Genomic DNA, 18,545 nt, shown 5'->3' with positions numbered 1-18,545 from the left:
TTACAGAGTTTCAATATGAGTTTTTACCCCAGGATTATGCAAGGCTGACCTAAACATCATCAATCAATATACCTAATTTTCAGTGTTGCCAAATTTGGAAAATCCAAAAATTGGAGCCACAAACACATTAGACAGATCTTTCCACAAACCTGAAAAAGCCCCAGGTTTGCAGAGAAATCTGAAATCTAAAAATAAAAAATACATCAGGCGCTTGCTCCCTTAGTAACAGAAGCAGTGCCTGTGGCTTTAAGAAACATATGTTCTCTTTGTTGCCATCACCTAGGCAATCTCAGCAGCATTGGCAGCCTTCAAGTCTGGTTTCTGTAAGAAAAAGGCAGGGGGCAGGGCCATTTCAGGGCTGTTTTGAGTTAGGACTCATTGGGGCTGTTCCCGCAATCACTGAAAAGAAAAGAGAGAAGAGCTGGGGGGGGGGGGTATCCACATTTTGCTACCCAAAGAAATTTCAGAGTGGCTTACAATAACCTACCCTCCCTTTCCCCACAACAGATATCCTGTGAGGTAGGGGGTGCTGAGAGAGCTCTGAGAGAACTGTGACTGGCCCGAGGTCACCCAGCTGGCTGTGTGTGGACGAGTGTGGAATCAAATCTGAGTCTCCAGATTACAGGCTACCATTCTTAACCACTACTCTACTTGCTGCCACCATACTTGCATGACTCATCAATTGTGTTACAGTTACAAAGTGGCCTTCCCATAAAAGCCAGCGTGGTATATTACTTAGAGTTTCATGCTGGGGTCTGAGAGCTGCAGGTTAGAATTCCCACTCTTCTGTGAAAGCTCACTGAATGAACTTGGGCCAGTTACATATTCTTAGCCTAACCTACTGTGTTGAGGATAAAATGGAGGAGAGAAGACTGATATAAACTCCTTTGTGTCCTCACTGGGGAGAAAGAGGTTATAAATGAAGTAAGTAGATATAGCCAAGCAAGTAGATATAGGGTAGTTGGCGTGAAGGAGGGAGAGTAGGAAGAAGGGGAAGGTGAGGCTACGGGGGTAGCAAGTAGATGGAAAAGAGGAAATAGTTTGGGTAGGTAATGTAGGGGAAAGTGAGATCCCTGCCCATGAAGCCCTGGCAGCTTTCCCACTGTGCAGTGGCCAGTACTGCAGTTTTCTCCGATGGAAGAGGAAACAGTGGGGAGAAGAAATGAGATTGCCTTGTTAGCTCTTGTGCGCCCTGTTGCCTGTACCAGGTATGATATTGTTAAGAGCACTGCCCCCGTGTTTTCTATGGTCTCCATGTGATAGTTTTTATTGATGCATTATTTATTTATTTTTTGAATTTCTATCCTGCCACTTTCTGTAGACTCATGGCAGGTTATATTAAAAAACAGATAAACCTCCCAATAAAGCCAATCAGCACTCCCCTTAAAAACAGAACCAAGAAGGTGGCATAATCCCTTGACTACCCTCTCCCACCCTCATCCCTAGCCAGCACCACAGGGTGGGTTTGCACGATGTTTCAGGGTTCGCATGATGTTCTGAATGAGCCTTGTGTTTGTCACTCACAAGTCTGCTCTCCTATACTTGCAATCAGAGTAGGCAAAACTGCCTTTCATTATTTCTTTACAATATAGAGAAGAGCTGTTTTTTTATACCCCACTTTTCACTACCTGAAGGCAGCCCATAGCAGCTTACGAAGGCCTTTCCCTCTCTCAACAACAGACACCCTGTGCAGTAGTTAAAGCTGAAAGAGCTCTAACAGAACTGCTCTGCAAGAATATCCCTAAGAACTGTGACTAGCCCAAGGTCACCCACCCAACTGCAGTGGAGGAGTGGGGAATAAACTCAGTTCTTCAGATTAGATTGCCGCTCTTCACCTCTACACCACAAATGTACATAAATACAGAAGTTAAGGTTGCACTCATGAAGGCGAACAACTAGCATAGAGGTGGCCAAACTGTGGCTCTCCATATGTCCGTAGACTACAGTTAACATGAGCCACTGCCAGCATGGCAGTTGGCAGGGGCTCAAGGTAATTGTAATTGTATGGACATCTGGGGAGCTACAGTTTGGCCACCTCTGAATTACCTCCCAAGTAAAAGATCACTGATGATGTAATGATGTTGCTGGTGCTGTATTGGCTGTAGGCAAAACTCTGTGGTTTAAGCCAGGGGTGCCCAAAGGTCTTGAGCCCGTGGGCACCTTTGGAACTCTGACATAGCATGGTGGATGCAGCCACAAAATGGCTGCCACAAATTGACTGGTTCAGGAGGTGGAGCCAAAGCAATGTTTTAAAGAACGTGCACAGCCAATCACATCTCCAGTGGCCAGTCAGAAGCCTTGCTGGGCAGAAGCCCCATTTCATGCCGCTCACTTGGTAGGCACTAAGGAAGATGCTGATGGGTGCCATGGCACCTACAGGCAGCATGCTAGGAACCCTTGGCATAGAGTTTTGATCAACTGCTAGAGCGTTGCTCTCTAAGCCCCACCTGCTTCGCAAGGTGACTGTTGTGGAGAGGGGAAGAAAATGTGATTGTAAGTAGCTTTGAGATTTTAATTAGAGAAAGCGGGATATAAAAACCTGTTCTTTTTTCCAAGTGGCCAAAAGAGGCTGAGGGAACAGAGGCATATGGGGACATTTCCATGAACAGATGGTTTATTATTTTCTAAATGATATTTATTTGTGTACTATTGGCAAAGCCAGTTTTAAAAGCAGATACAGTGCAGCTGGGCGGCTGGGGCAGTGCACTCTACAGGAGCACTCTACAGGTGGGTGTGCTGAAAAAGAGTGCAGTGGCCTCTAGCACACAGCAGAGCAGGGTGTGGCGTCCCAAGCTGTGCAGCTTACCTCCTGCTGGCTCTCTATGCTCAGATAAAGTGGGAGGAGGGGTGGGTAGGGAAGAGCCTCTGAGTGGTTTTCAGTGGGAGAGGACCCTGCCACTAAGGGTCAGTCAGAGCTCTCCCTGATACTTCTTGACATTGTGCAAGCCCCTCTAAGTGGCCCTTAGGGGAGAGGGCTCTCCCCCCACCCGAGGGCCAATCAGAGGGCTGGCATATCATCAGAAGTACCATTCACTTTTGATGTGGTATCATATGGGGGTGGGAGTCCAAACTAAAGATTAGACAGGGTGAAAGTTAGAAGTAGTTTTATTGTTTGTGTTGTGATGTGATGTTAAGGTAATCTCTGACCTGAAATGCATCAATGCGTACGCACCATTATGCTTCTAAAACATTGCTCCTTTGTATTATGGCAACGTAGCCTGGGACAGAATAAGGACAAAAACTTATTCCACAAATGAAGTGGAAGTCATAGAATCATAGAATCATGCAGGGACCTCATGGGTCATCTATTCCAACCCCCTGTACTATGCAGGACACTCACAATCCTATCGCTCAACCACTGTAACCTGCCACCCACCTTGAACCTTCACAGAATCAGCCTCTCCGTCAGATGGCTATCCAGCCTCTGTTTAAAAATTTCAAAGATGGAGAACCCACCACCTCCCAAGGAAGCCTGTTCCACTGAGAAACTGCTCTAATGGTCATATAACTTGTTTTTTCTATGTAATGAACTGCTGCAGTTAAGGTACTGGTTTTCCCTGCACGGTTTCTAAAACTTTTTGACTTCAAATGCCTCTAATTATCAGAACTTGCTTTCAGATAATTGCCGCATATTAACTTTGCAAAGGTTCTAAGAGCACACATGCATATTTGATTAGTCATCCAAAAGACTGTGTTCCATTCTCTTAAGGCACCATTTACTGTCATAGCTTTATATGAATAATTAGCAATCATGTCTCTGTCATTTGATGTTTTTCAAACTCTCTCTTGGTGTCACATTATTCATTTGAACAGGAGGAAACAGTACCTTTCCATCTGCAAGAAGGAATCCTTTTGATGAGGGAGAAATTCAGATTGGAGACAGAGTGCTGGTCGTAGGGCAGAGGACTGGAATAGTTAGATTCTACGGGACAACAAAGTTTGCACCAGGTAACTCTGTGATTGGGCACTTGCCCCCCCCCCCCCCCCCCAGCAATATTGTAGTGTCCTGGGAACCTCATCCATGTCAGTTGGCTCCAGTTATAACCTATGGGCATTCCATAGTCTCCCACTGTTGCCAATGGGCAATCCTGTTATTTGTTTTAGTATATCCCCAATGTCAAACCAGGTATCTGACCCAACCTAAATTGAGCAAAGAACACAGTGTTGCAAGACAAACTGAGCCAGTTTCAAAGCACAGAATCCAAGCCAAGCCTACCTGGCAAGCCAATACGAGACAAAAAGAGACTGACACAGACACACAGTAAAATTAAAGAAAAACAGTCTGGGGAGCCTTATAATATTGTCCCCAGCATTCCTAGTTTCTCCCAAATATCTCTGGGACCCTTTTCCTCAGAAAATCCCAGAAACCATTTGGAAACTAAAAATTATAGTAATTTTTGAAAAAGAAATATTTCTTTGGATATTTATTCAGACTAGAAATATCCAAATGCACAGCGCTAGAACATACTATTGGCCATACTACAGGAGCAGAACACTGTGGTGGATGAAACGTGTTGCCTAATCTAATTGGACAGGGTGGCATGAATCCCTTGGGAAACAATAAGGGCATATGTTGAAATTCTGGCCGGCTAATTTATTGCATTTTGAAAATAATTTTTTACAATTTGATGCTATCACATATTAAAATGTTTATTGCTGTTTCTGTCTCATGTTAAGAGGGCATCAGATGCCAGCTACCTATAACAGGTAGTAAATTGGTCTCTGCATGCCTTTTACTCATATGCTAACAAGGGGCCTGAGAGCCCAGAAGATAATGGGGGGTGGGGTGGTATCTGACATAACCATATTCATTTATTATTAACGTATGAAATTGCCATTGGTCTGTCTTGCTGATAGTATCGTCTTGGATGGCAAAGTGGCTGGGCTTTTAGTAGAGGTCCTCCTAGGCTTACAGCTGCAGATAGTTTTAGAATGGAGGGAAGGAAAGTGATGTAAGCTACTTTGAGTCTTTGCTGGGGATAAAGACAGAGAACAAATGAAATAAGTACACAAATAAATAAATTGAAGATGATTGGGATTCATCTTGGGAACTTATGCATGCCTCATATTTACTCTATCACTAAGCTGTGATCCCTCTTAGAATACGTAGTGCTGGATTGGTTTTTTGACGTAACAGAAAAAATTTTGACCTCAGGGAAAATTTGCTCCTTTGCTGAAAATGTTTCCATGGTAGCATCTCACTTTAGATGACAGCTTTCAAACAGAGCACATAATAGTATATTCTACTGCATAAGCGTTGTTGCTGATACAGTAGCAGAAAATCTGTCTCTGTGATTTTTGAAGACAAGAAGAAAGGAGCTGTTCCCCAGCCGAGCCTTTGAACCACATAATAGAGTTCTGGCTGTTTTGGCTTGTCATTAACATTGCCCTTAAAAGTGCACCTTGGGCTCCAAATGTCTTGAATGTTAATTCTGAGTCACATGGAATTGGAGAGCTTTAGTCATGGTAATGGGGCCTTGTGGAATTCCTCTTCTTTCTTCAGAATTAACAAGTGTGCCACAAATTGTACCATTTAAATTTGTTGCTGTCTGATGTCTGTCTTAATGGTGGAGGGGGGTGTGTGTGAATTGTCTAGCAGTGCTTCATTCCATTTATGCACCGAATGTCCCTTGTATTTCAAAGGGCAATTGAATGAAACTAACCAATCATTCAGTTGTAAGTGACCACTTGTGACATTTTGGAACACGACTGAAGATGGCAATCTCCAGTGTTCTCATACATTGGCAGTGATCAGAATTAATCTTCATTGATTGGCAGCATCCTAGAACCAGTTCCCTTTTTCATTATCTTAACTAAGAACTGGAATGAGGTTAAGTACTATTTTTATAAATTGGATCAATTTAGGAAAACGCTTGTATGTCTTAATGGTTCAAACTAGTTGAAGCATTTTATTTCTTAATTCCTATTTGTTGTGCTAATGTTGCATTTAAATTTCTAAGCATCACAGCAAATGTTCTCGGGCATTCAAATAAATAATTGCAAATAATAGTGGTGCTTTGTTTTAAAAAACTTTTTTCCTACCCGTTCATTATATTATATATAATATATTATATTATATTTTTCCTACCCGTGACTCTTAGAATGACCAATTTTGACTATTTTAGGGCTTTGGTGTGGAATAGAACTGGACAAGCCTCGTGGCAAGAACGATGGTTCAGTTGCAGGTGTGCACTACTTCAGTTGCCTCCCCAGCTATGGAGTCTTTGCACCGCCATCCAGAGTGCAGAAGTGAGTGTGTTGTTTAATGACATCATGACTAAAGTGGGTTGCCCTGCACAAACCTGGACTACTTTTATTCAGTAGCTGCTTCCTATAGGAGGAAAGCTCAGAGTGCCATATAATTCAGCTGCCGGGGTTTATATCAGGAGTTCCCAAAATGTTTGAGGCTGTGTGCACCTTTGGAATTCTGACATACGATGGTAGGCACAACCATAAAATGGTTGCCGCAGTAGGTAGAACCTTCCACAAGATGGCTGCTGCAGGAGGTGAAAGCACACATGCAGGGGAAGTCCAAGTGCAGGAGAGAAAGAGTAATTTACAAAATACACTGGGAAAGAGGAATGAGAAAATAAAACCAATAAATCCAACACTGTAGTGGCAGCTGCCACTGTAACAAAGTTATTTTCATCTACCCATCCAGTCAGATCTCCAGTAGCCAATCAGAAGCCCCAAATGGCCCTACCCAATTTCTAAAAACACTTTCTGTAGGCCAGCAAAGATTGAGGCTGCTGCCATGACATTCTGGTGGGGAACTCTGGTTTAGATAACCATTGTTTTGAAACCACCTTGGCAAAAAAAAGTAGCCAGTTTTTGTGCTAATGTAGAATCCATCAATAAGGCTCGTATGTATTTAAGCCTTCCCTAATATAATGAATAGGTTTTTTAAAAAAATTGTCCTGACAGTCTCACTCTCAGAGGGTATGTGAGACACATACCTGCTTTGGAGTCACTTTGTCAGGGCCCCCTTTGTCAGGGCCCAGGGTGGCTGCTGGCTGGGCCCTCCATGTTCTGGCACACTTTGTGGGCGGGATGATGGACATCATGTCCATCTACATTTCCGTTTGACGAGGCATACTGAAAGATGTGTCTCACATCAAAAAATATGTTGGACAGTCCTTGGATGTTTCTTGACTTCTATAAAGCCCTTTCTTTGGTGCCAATGAAAATGTAAAAGCTTTTCATTCTTTGTGAGTTGAGTAAGGGCTCAATGAAATGTAAGAAGGTTTCCATATTAGGTCATGTTTATTTGCATATCAAGAAGAAGAATATTTTACTGAATGTTGAAAGATGAGCACAGCTAAGGTGAATTGAACCTACTGATTTCCCCATCATTCTCCATCACTTTGGGTGCTTTTCTTCCAGCATTGATGCAATACTAGAGGTCAGCCAGGGTGGGGATAAAAGTATGTATGTTGGTGGTTCATGGGGATGTGAAAGCAAAGGCTTATGTTTCATTTATCCATAACAAGTCTTTTGATGCACATCCCCCCCCCCTTCACGGCTGCTATTTTTATGTTAAAGGAACAGGCATGTGAATAAACAAACACAGCTGCCCATCACAGCCACCACAGATTAGTCTACATAATGCAAAAGAGTGTGTATGTTGGGGGGGGGGGGGAGGTTATAAAGGTGTCCTTTGATGTCCAGTAATTCAACAGGGGAAAAGCATTTTTGCCTAGGAACTTTGCTTGACTTCCAGTGATGAGAAGTTTCTTTAAGGAGAATTTGGGAATCCACATCGTTAACTAATAGTAACAAGTTAGTTTGTGCTTCTCTTAATAGATGTTTTGCATAATACAGGGGAATTTGATATGTCCCTTTCTCCTCTGGGTATCAAATCTTGGTGCTGCTTGCTGGTGTGCAGAGGGAGTCCATGTGACATGGCAGTGCTTTGTGCAGTGAGTCAGTACATGGAACAGACTTGCTAAAGTCTTCCGCCTATATTGCCTGCCTCATAGGAGTGGCTGCCTTGCAGAGGCCATTTCAGGCAGTCTTTGTGTTGCAATGGTATTGTGGTAGCAACACAACATGGCTGAATGGCAATGTCTAGGTGAGTTTGCAAAGAGAGGGAGTTTCAGAGGATTAAAGGAAGCTAAATCAGTGGCTTCATTAAAAGGTAAGATATGCAAGGGGGTGGAAGGCATGGGAGTGAAATAGACAGTGCAAAGGAGGTTGACGGCAGATGACAAGATACCACTGAAAGTAAGTACAAAGGTGTATGAAAGGGGAGGGGTGGTGAAAATTGTCAGGAAGATCCTGGAATGAAAGTCTACTTAAAGCAGCTGATGGGAAGCGGTTTAGAGTGGTGAAACGCTGGTAGCTAGAAGAATGAAATATGATCTTGACAGATACATTCTAAATCAATGAAAGAGATGGAAGATGAGAGGGAATGCCAGTAAATCAAAAGGCTACATTACATCATAGCTGGACATTAGATCATAGCTGGACAATTTCCATGAAGTTAATCTTCTGCCCATGGGTGGAGTTGCCTGTTAGATTAGCACTGTTCAGAGCTCTTCAACTGCCTTGCCTGTCTCCCCCTCACACAATTCAGGATTAAACAGTTATGCTCATGGTTTATTCCTTAGACTTTCTACATGAAAGAAGCAAGTTGCATACATGGAACTTCTGAGGGAATCATGAGAGGTGATCTTGAGCACCCTTGCAGAGTCTGAGATCCTGGGGGAGCAGATCCCCTGTCCATTCATGGAAGACCCACATTAGTCTTGTAATTCTCTTATCTGTTTACCCATAGTTGACTTAGAGTGTCTTGAAGATTCTTGAGATACCTTGGCTCTTCATTTACTATCACATGTGTTTTAAATTGGATCAAATTTAATCTTAGCCTGGTGGAATCTGAAGGGTTTTTGTAGACACTGTAATCAATTTCTGGTGGAAACAGCTTGGCTGAATCGGAAATGAAAAAGTGGGATGATTTTTTGAAAAGAGATGTGTTGATAACATAATTTCATTTGCAGGTTAACAGGTTCATTAGATTCTCTGACAGATGTTTCATCAAGTAAAATGAATAATTCTTTCCCTGGTAAGAACTTTCTTCTCTGATGATGTTGTTTCATATTATCAATGCAGCCTGCAGCAATTGTAATTTCATGGGTACTCAGTTCTTACAGGAAAAGCACAATGCAGATGCTTAGAATTCTGTGTAATATTTCTTTATTTGCTGGAGAATTTTAAGAGGGAATTAGATAACATTTCATTGGATGGTTTAGGAATTATTTGGCATCCTACCTTTCTGACTTGGGGGGGGGGGAGACAGTTTTTGAGGTGCCTGTTGACACACTTTCTAACCCATTCCCTGCTATCATAAGAGGGATTTGTTATGTTTTGCATTTTTATGCCTCCAGCTGCAATGGACTGGCTCCAGACTGAAGGTGCAGATTCATTCATACATTTTTAATTGGGTACATGTGGGAGATGAAGGTGGGCAAATGAAACAGGAAGACTTGAAAGGCAAGATCTTTCTTAACCCTGTTTGGTATGTTTTTAAGTCTTGGACCCTTTTCTTTGTCATAGGGGGTCTCATCCTGTATGGAGGCTCATTTTTCAGATATCACTGATGAACTGGCTGTTCATTTCTCTGAAATGCTCCACAGAAAGGATAGTTTGGGTGCGAGTTTATTGCCACATCAAATTATTTTTGCTAGTGCAAGAAGTTGTGGGTTTTGGAAACCCTTGGCCTGCAATATGAATTGAATGAGCCCATACATGGAATTAAGTAAACGGGTCTGAGTATTTTACCATATTCATTTATTTGAATGGGAAAATTTAAGAACAGGGAACCCTCAGCCTGTCCTGTTGATAGTAGAGTGAATAAATGAAGGAAAGGCTATTGATTCTAGTTTTCTGTGCTGCGTTTTCATTCTAGAAGAGCAGTGACATGCAATAGTTTGCCACATTTTAGGAATGCCGAAAGTTCACCTGCTGTTTTTTCTTCAGGGTTTCGACGAAGTTTCAGTACAACTTCTGCATCTTCCCAAAAAGAAATAAATAGGAGAAATTCCTCTGTCAAGTGAGTGACTCTCTCATTTTTTAAATGGCAGAATACATTCTGCACTTAAAAGAATTAAATCACCCTTCTCTTTAAGGCATGCGTTGAGCACTTAGGAGGCCATTTTAATAAAAGCATGTAGCTCATTCAAAATGGTTATAAGAAATAATGCAAAAAAGGCATTTGCTTCCTGTCTATTCTTGTAATGGTGCTGGATGACAATCTGAGGCTGGTTTACAAATTGTTAAATACATTTTTGACTTGTGTTACTGTTGTGCTTCTATTCATTGTTTTTATTGTAATGTATCCTCTTGAGAATTGTCTTGAGTAGTCATTTGCCATATAAAACTGTTATAAAAATGCCTAAAATGTAAATAGCAAATGTTAAAATAGTGAAGAAATATGCTAGGCCCATGGCCATTTCAGAGAACTATTGTCTAATTGCTACCAGTTTGAGGCATGATTGATGCAAATGGGTGATTCTGAAAACAGCACTTCTATCTTTCCTATTTTTGGCTATTTTAAATTAGTGCCTTACTTCAAGAAAAGGTTGTAGTGGGCTTGGTGTCAGACTCCATGCTCAGATAATATGTTGTATTTCAGTGATTAAGGCTGTAGCTCTGACCCCCATAGTTATGACTGTCCAGAAACAATTTATTTTATTTATTTATGTTTATATTTATATACCACTGCTCTCGAATGTCTCATGTCAGTTTACAAATTAAATAAAATATAATAAAATCCCCTAAAATACCCCTTAATAATACAAAATAATAGTATAACAAAATAATAACAAAATAATAGCATGGCAAGATGGTGAACAATAAAATACCAAACCACTCCCGATTCAACATGGGTCAATAACTCTCTCTCTCCCTGGGAGCGAGGAACCTGATTGACCTCGCCTTAGGGATCCTCAGGTGGTAACATCGGGTACTGCTCTGGCCTCAACCATACACCTTGGTGAAAGAGCTCCTTTTTGCAGGCCTTGCAGAAAGCTGACAACTCCAACAGGGCCCTTAGCTCTTCTGGGAGCTCATTTCACCAGGTTGGGGCCAGAGCTGAAAAAGCCCTGGCCCAGGTTGAGGCCAGGCATATAACCTGGGGGACCGGGACAACCAGTAAATTCATACCCACAGAGCAAAGATCCTTGCAGGGAACATAAACGGATAAGCAGTCCCGCAGATAGATAGTATCCAGGTCACAAAGTCTTAAAGGTTAAACCAATACCTTAAACTTGATCCGGAAGCAGACTGGTAACCAGTGCAGATCATGTAGCACTGGCTGAATATGGGACCTCCAGGATGTTCTAGTGAGGATCCTTGTAGCTGCATTTTGTACCAGCTGCAATTTCTGGGTCAAAGCCAAGGGTAGGCCCGTGTAGAGCGAGTTACAGTAGTCTAGTCTGGAAGTGACCGTTGCATGGATTACTGTAGCCAAGTGTTCAGAGGGCAGGTAGGGCGCTAGTACCCACGCTTGCCACAGATGGAAAAACGCCATCCGGGCTACTTTTGTGACCTGAGCTTCCATAGAATGGAAGGCATCAAAGGTCACCCCCAAATTCCTGGCTACTGGTGCTGCTGTTAATTGCACCCCATCTAGGCATGGGAGGCGCGCTTCCTGGTCCTGCTCCCTTCTACCCAGCCACAGGGTCTCCATCTTGGAGGGGTTGAGCTTCAGGCTGCCTGAGCCATCCAGCCACTGCTTCCAAACAACTGGCAAATGTATCCGGGGGGGGGGGGGGAGTCTGGCTGGCTGTGCATTATGAAGTAGAGTGGGGTGTCATCTGCATATTGATGACAACCCAGCCCATAGCCCCAGACCAGCTGGGCTAGAGGGTGCATATAGATGTTGAAAAGCGTGGGGGAGAGTATCACCCCCTGTGGCACTCCACATGGGAGACCAACAGGGGCTGACAACTCCTCCCCCACCACAACCCTCTGTGTCTGGTTTTGAAGAAAGGAGACCAGCCACTTTAGTGCAGTCCCCCTAATCCTGGCCCCGGCGAGGTGGTGGGCCAATATCTCATGGTCGACAGATCTAAAAGCACAAAAATGGCTGATCCGCCTCGATCCAGCTGGCGCCGGATATCATCTGTCAAGGTGACCAATGCAGTCTCCACCCTGTGGCCAGGACCAAAGTTTCCTCCAAGAATGCTAGGAGCTGGCTCACCACAGCCCACTCTACTACCTTACCCAGAAACACAAGGGGCAAAACTGGGTGGGAGCTGGCAGGGTCCCATGTGTTTTCAGTAGGGGGCGCACCACTGCCTCCTTAATCTCCTCAGGGAATTCTCCTGATGTTAGGGAGAGAGGTTCACAATTTCCCTCAAGGGGCTTTCTATCCACTGGTCGCCCGATCTGAGCAGCCAAGACGGACAGGGTTCTAAGGGACAGGTGGTTGCTGTCACTGACACTAGTAGAGTTTGAGTTTGGATAGTAGAGTTCGAGTCTGCCACAGTCATACTGTGGCACTCTTATTTGAGAATAATTTTTCACTTTATGATTATTATTATTCATGTTATTTTTATAGCACCCATCCTGGTAGACCAGCAGCATTCCATGTACATACCAAGAGCCAGTTTGGTGTAGTGGTTAGGAGTGTAGACTTCTAATCTGGCATGGCGGGTTCGATTCTGCACTCCCCCACATGCAACCAGCTGGGTGACCTTGGGCTCGCCACGGCACTGATAAAACTGCTCTGACCGAGCAGTGATATCAGTGCTCTCTCAGCCTCACCTATCTCACAGCGTGTCTGTTGTAGAGAGAGGAAAGGAAAGCTGCTTTGAGACTCCTTTGGGTAGAGAAAAGTGGCATATAAGAACCAACTTTTCTTCATATACAAAGAGATTAAACTTTTAAAATTAAATTAAAACAATTGAAAACAACAGGAATAATGACTTTCCATTAAAATATTAAGCATCAGCAGTCTGGTTTCTTATCTAGTCAGACTATATCTCCTGCTGTTTGTGGTCGATGGGAAATATGTGGGTAGAAGTTAGGGGTTCACATTTCATCAGCCCCAACCAAGAGCCGGGTGGAAGAGCTCCACCTTGCAGGCCCTGCGGAAGTGTGCCAGCTCTGACAGGGCCTGTATGTGTTCTGAGAGCTCATTCCACCAGAAAATATCCTGGCCATGGTTGAGGCCAGACGTATCTAATTGTGGCCAGGGCCCATCAGTAGGTTGGTGTTAGCCAGAGTGTAATGCTTTCCGGGGGTTGTAAATAGAAAAATGGTCTCTCAAGCATGCCGGACATGGACTGCAGATGGCCTTATGGGTAAGAAAGCACCAGTACCATTAAACTTCATCCAGAATTCAACTTGGAGCTGTTGGAGCCCAGGTTGAATGTGTGTAGCTTTTGGAGCCCAGGTTGAATGTGTGCCCTCCAGGTAAAACCTAAATTTCTTTTCTTCTTTTCCAGTTGCTAACTGTTTGAACCTGCCTTTCTTTTGCCTTCTTCTTCTTCTTCTTCTTCTAACCAGTACAGAAGATACGTAGGCTTTCCTCTTGGGGTTACAGTGAAGGCGTTGTATGGCCTTGTGAAGTAAATTAGTGTATACTTTGCTACCGATACCAGAACCGAAGTACTCTGTTCAGTCTTTCTCCTTTAAATAACGAGACACATTTCCTCTGTGTGCGCATGTGCTTTCTCTGGCTATTTTTCCAGATAGAAAACCCAATTGGCTGCTGCCTCCTTTTCTCTCCTTAGGTCAAAAAACTCTGCCTTACGACGCAGTTGGAGCAACACCACGACAATGAGTACTGAGGGTCCTGTGAAGTTGCACGAGGGCTCCCAGGTCTTCCTAACCAGCTCCAGCGAGATGGGCATAATTCGCTACATTGGTCCTACCAACTTTGCTCCTGGGGTATGGCTTGGCCTGGAATTGCGGAGTGCCAAGGGCAAGAATGACGGCTCAGTGGGGGACAAGCGGTATTTCACTTGCAGGCCAAATTACGGAGTTTTGGTGAGGCCCAGCAGAGTAACCTATCGTGGGATTAATGGGATGAAACTTGTGGATGACATCTGCTGAAGTGTCCGGCTCCAGAATGGAAGCAAGAGTCTGTGAAATAAAGCGCACACGGGAATCTGGCCATCACCTGCATGGCTTTCTGTTCTTTCTGAAACCCTAAAACTGTACATCCATAATGCATACAACAGACTAGCCAGATCACAGATGCATTATTACTCTGAGGAAAGACATGGTAATAGCTTTTCTTTTCAAAGCAGTCCTTGCCTGAGAGTCTGTTGCAGAAAAGACATCTTGGGTGTGAGATGCCATATTATTATAGATTGTTTCTCTCTGATTCCACTGACTTGCCTTGCCTCTCCATAAATGAGCTTTTCATCCCATATTCTAACGAAGCTGTAATGCTTTACATTCTGCAATTCAAGAACTTGTTAAACAAAACACTAGTCTGTCAGCCTGTGAAACCATCTTGGCCTTCTCTAGAAGAAAAAAATGAATAGCAATAAAGAGAGGGGGGAAACTTGACTGTATTTAAAAAAAGAAGGTTGTGAAAAACTAGTAGTTTATTATTCAGACAGCTTCCCTAAAGCACAAAGTAACCAATTGAAAAGTGTCTGAGGAGAATTGCTGCTTTACTGCTACATACGTGAGCAGACTAAATAAAAAAAGGGAAAAAGCTAATAAAACATAAAACAGCACAAATATTTTCAGGTTTGTAGTAAAAGCACTTTTTTTATAGGATACGTGTGTGAGTCAAAAAAAAGAGCAGCATGCTAGGAGCACTTTAGAAAATATTGTCGGAACATGTATTATGCACTTTTATTTCTCTTCTCTGGAAAGGTTTTTCCTAGATGTTCTGTGTCGGGGGGAACTATTTTGTTTGCTGAGGCTTCAAACTACAATACAGCAGTGTTTTGTATACATTAAGAAAATCCTCTAGCAAAGCTCTCCAGCCAGCAATTATATTGGTCAGTGAGTCACTTTGGGGATGGTTACATGCAATATATCCTTCAGGAAACATGTATCCTCCTAGTGTGAAGCAGAGCAGAGTGGTAAGGCAGCAGACATGCAGTCTGAAGCTCTGCCCATGAGGCTGGGAGTTCAATCCCAGCAGCGGGCTCAAGGTTGACTCAGCCTTTCATCCTTCCGAGGTCGGTAAAATGAGTACCCAGCTTGCTGGGGGTAAACGGTAATGACTGGGGAAGGCACTGGCAAACCACCCCGTATTGAGTCTGCCATGAAAACGCTAGAGGGCGTCACCCCAAGGGTCAGACATGACTCGGTGCTTGCACAGGGGATACCTTTACCTTTACCTTTAGTGTGAAGCAGAAAAATTTCTTTGGATTGGAGCAACACCCATAGCCAACATTCTGAATTTTGTTATCATCCCAGGGCAGCCCAGTCATTGCTGCCTTGAAGAAGGAAAAACTGCAGAAAACCTCAGAGCCATTCCATAGTGGTTGCAGCTGTCAGTTTCCCCTCTCTAAGCTCAGGTGCCTAGAAGAACTTGGTGGCTTTAGCCACAGGCAACTATAACAGATAGAGCATTCTGCCATATGGTAGTTGCCCACCTGGTCAAGAGGCCACCAGTTGCTAACAGAGAGTAGAAAATTAAGGTAGACTGACAATTTGGTGCTTCCAGACCAGTAAATCCTTTGTGGTCTGTACAGTGCAATAAGTTTTCTGTATCACTGTAGGCCTGATTTTGGAACAGCTAGTCATAATGTTGCATTTAATTCTTTCCTGTGTCCTAGCAATCTTTGCTTTGTTTTTGATATAATTGCTTCACGGTTGCCTAGATTCTAGGACCTTATGTTAAATTTGGTGTGTCTTCTGAGCAGCATTTGAGGATATAATAATGATAACTTTGCTGTAACATGCTTTTCTGAAAGAACTGACTGACTTATAAATTAATTTTAATGCATACTAAAACCATGCATATTTTATTTGCTCAGCATATTTTAACTGCAATCATTAATTTCAAAGCTGCAGAAGCAACACAAGGACTTCCTCAATGGGAAAAAGGAGGCTAGTCTAGTTGTACTTGAAAGTTAAATATTAGTCTTCTGTTTTCAGACTGCATTCTAGCTGTTTGTAAAAGTGTATTATATTTTAAGCAATGCTAGAACTATTTTCCTGAGCTGCACTTAAACATACAAAAGCTAGAATATTGCCTTCTAGTTAATGGAAAAAATTGACTAAAGATAATGGCTGTAACTTGCAATTCTAAGCATATTTTAATATAGTTAATTTGAAAATCAGTGATGTGTAGTTTTGGATGCAGATGTATTTTGATGCACTGAACCTTGCCATGTCCAGCATCTGTTTCCTTGATGTTTAGATTTCTTTTGTCATGAACCTGCTGTTGAGAGTTGTTTGACTTTAATGGTACCCATTGCTGTTGGATGACTGTAGATGATTTTGAAGTACTGCAAATGAGGTGTTGTCTTTTTTTTTGTATCACTTTAACAGAATATGTATCTAGGATAGAGAGCGGCAGTTGTAATAAAGCAGGTGTTTTAAATGCCTTTGTATGTTATCTGTGATTTATATATCCTTCTGACACGTGGATGTTTTACTAGAGGAAAAAATGCGTAACATTTGTTCTGTCAAAAGTTTGCTTTTCTTTGCCACCTGATCCAGAATATACTCATGTATGGATATTATGGTACCTTTTAGAGAGATGAAAGAGCTGGTTTTTGTACCTCACTTAAATAACCTGAGGAGACTCAAAGCGGCTTACAATCACCTACCCTTCCTCTTCCCACAACACACACTCCATGAGGTAGGTGAGGCTGAGGGAGCTTGAGAAATGTTACTGGCCCAAGATCACCCAGCAGGCTGCATGTACACGAGTGGGGAATCAAGCCTGGTGCTCCAGATTAGAGGCTGCTGCTCTTAACCATTACACCAAGATGGAGTATATTTCCCATTTCTGGCAGTTTACATAAGATTTGTATAGAGTATAGATTAGGGGTGTGCATTCAACTAATCAGAACTGAACAGTTATTTCAGCTGGATTTTTTTCTGTTTTTTATGGCTATTCAAAATGGCTGGCCTGAAAATTTTTGGTTTTTGGGGGATCCCTGCATTTAAAAGACTCCCCATACCTTTAAATCCCTTTGGAGTGAACTCTCTACTTAGAGAAAGCTTTTAAAGGGAATGCAAGCCCTATAAATGCCTTCAGAGTTCACGGTTACACAGCCATGACTTGCAAAAACATTTAAATTTTGAGGGGATGTCTTTCCCTTTAAAGTTTAAATTCCTGTCCTCCATTGTTTCTTTGTAGAATTGAGGATTGAGGTACCTTCTTTGAGAGTTCATAGAATTGGACCCCTGATTCAATATTTTCAAAACTTTTTTTTTTTTTTTGAGAAGTGGCATGAGCAGGTGTGCTGCAAATTAAAAAATTTTATATTTTGTAATTTTGCATATCTGGAAATGCTGATATTTTGGGGTTTAATATATCCAAACCCAAAGAATACCAGTATTTTTTTTTGCACACCCCTAATATGGTAACACATGTTTTGCTACCATTGCTTTTCATTGTAAACATGTATCTCCCAAATGATTAAATCTTTGTTGCTACCCTGTCATGGCCATAATCCAGGAATTTAGGAAGTTCTTCAGTTTGCCCTGATGCTAAATTTGCTCTAATCTAGTGATACTCTGTGATTCATGAGCCACATTTGTCTCATCTTTGCTCTTCTGTGGACAGTAGACTGGCTGCAGAGAAGAAGCGAGTACAACTAAAACTACAGGAGCTAGCCAAGGAGAAGAGAAAGTGGGCCGTAGTGGGGTGGGGGAGGGGGTTACATTTTGTTCTTCCAACCAATTTACTCTCCTTCAGTCAGCTTGGCAATCTCCCTGTCTTGCTTTATTTGCTGTTCCTTGGGTTTCGGAGAGAGTGGGAAAGACAGATGTCCAAAAGCTGAATAAGGTTAAACTCTAGTAGGGAGAGAGAACTCTACATATGCAGAAGAACTCTGGTCATTAAAAGATTAGAGTTAACTTGTATGAGAACCATCCTGGTGTAGTGGTTAGGAGTGCGGACTTCTGGTGAGCCGGGTTTGATTCCACACTCCCCCACATGCAGCCAGCAGGGTGACCTTGGGCTCGCCACAGCACTGATAAAGCTGTTCTGACTGAGCAGTAATCTCAGGGCTCTCTCAGCCTCACCCACCTCACAGGGTGTTTGTTGTGAGAAAACGAAGGCGAATGTAAGCCACTTTGAGACTCCTGGTAGAGAAAAGCTGTATATAAGAACCAACTCTTCTTCTTTGTATTGTGCTGTCAAGTCATTTCCAACTTAAGACAACCCAATGAATTTTTGTCCTTCAAATTGTTATCAATCTTGCTTAGGACTTTCAGACTGAGACTGAGGGCAGTGGCTTTCTTGAGAGTCTATCCATCTCACGTTGGATCTTTCTCTTCCTGCTGCCTTCCAACTTTTCCTAACTTCATTGTCTTGTATTGCAATTATTGGATTTATTACCTGCCACTCTCAGACAAGCCAGCTCATGGCGGGTTACATACAAAAATGCAAA

General features: G+C 42.7%; 1 protein-coding gene across 13 annotated transcripts in view; it reads left to right on the top strand.

Annotated features, from left to right (window-relative positions):
• Positions 1 to 16,526, top strand: part of CLIP4 (CAP-Gly domain containing linker protein family member 4) — a 74,061-nt gene extending 57,535 nt beyond the window's left edge. For 12 of the 13 annotated variants that reach the window (XM_077341340.1, XM_077341283.1, XM_077341360.1 and 9 more), the window contains 6 exons: positions 3,814 to 3,948; positions 6,126 to 6,249; positions 9,000 to 9,064; positions 9,387 to 9,413; positions 9,979 to 10,051; positions 13,740 to 16,526. In XM_077341340.1, the coding sequence (XP_077197455.1) occupies positions 3,814 to 3,948; positions 6,126 to 6,249; positions 9,000 to 9,064; positions 9,387 to 9,413; positions 9,979 to 10,051; positions 13,740 to 14,061 (746 nt within the window). In that variant the 3' untranslated portion in view covers positions 14,062 to 16,526. The remainder of the gene's footprint in view (positions 1 to 3,813; positions 3,949 to 6,125; positions 6,250 to 8,999; positions 9,065 to 9,386; positions 9,414 to 9,978; positions 10,052 to 13,739) is intronic. The other variant, XM_077341329.1, reaches the window with a different exon arrangement.
• The last annotated feature ends 2,019 nt before the right edge of the window (positions 16,527 to 18,545 follow it).

The sequence above is a fragment of the Paroedura picta genome, chromosome 1, assembly GCF_049243985.1.
Source record: "Paroedura picta isolate Pp20150507F chromosome 1, Ppicta_v3.0, whole genome shotgun sequence".
NCBI lineage: Eukaryota > Metazoa > Chordata > Lepidosauria > Squamata > Gekkonidae > Paroedura > Paroedura picta.
The sequence above is the reverse complement of the archived record's forward strand: the minus strand, read 5'-3'. Positions and strand labels throughout refer to the sequence as shown.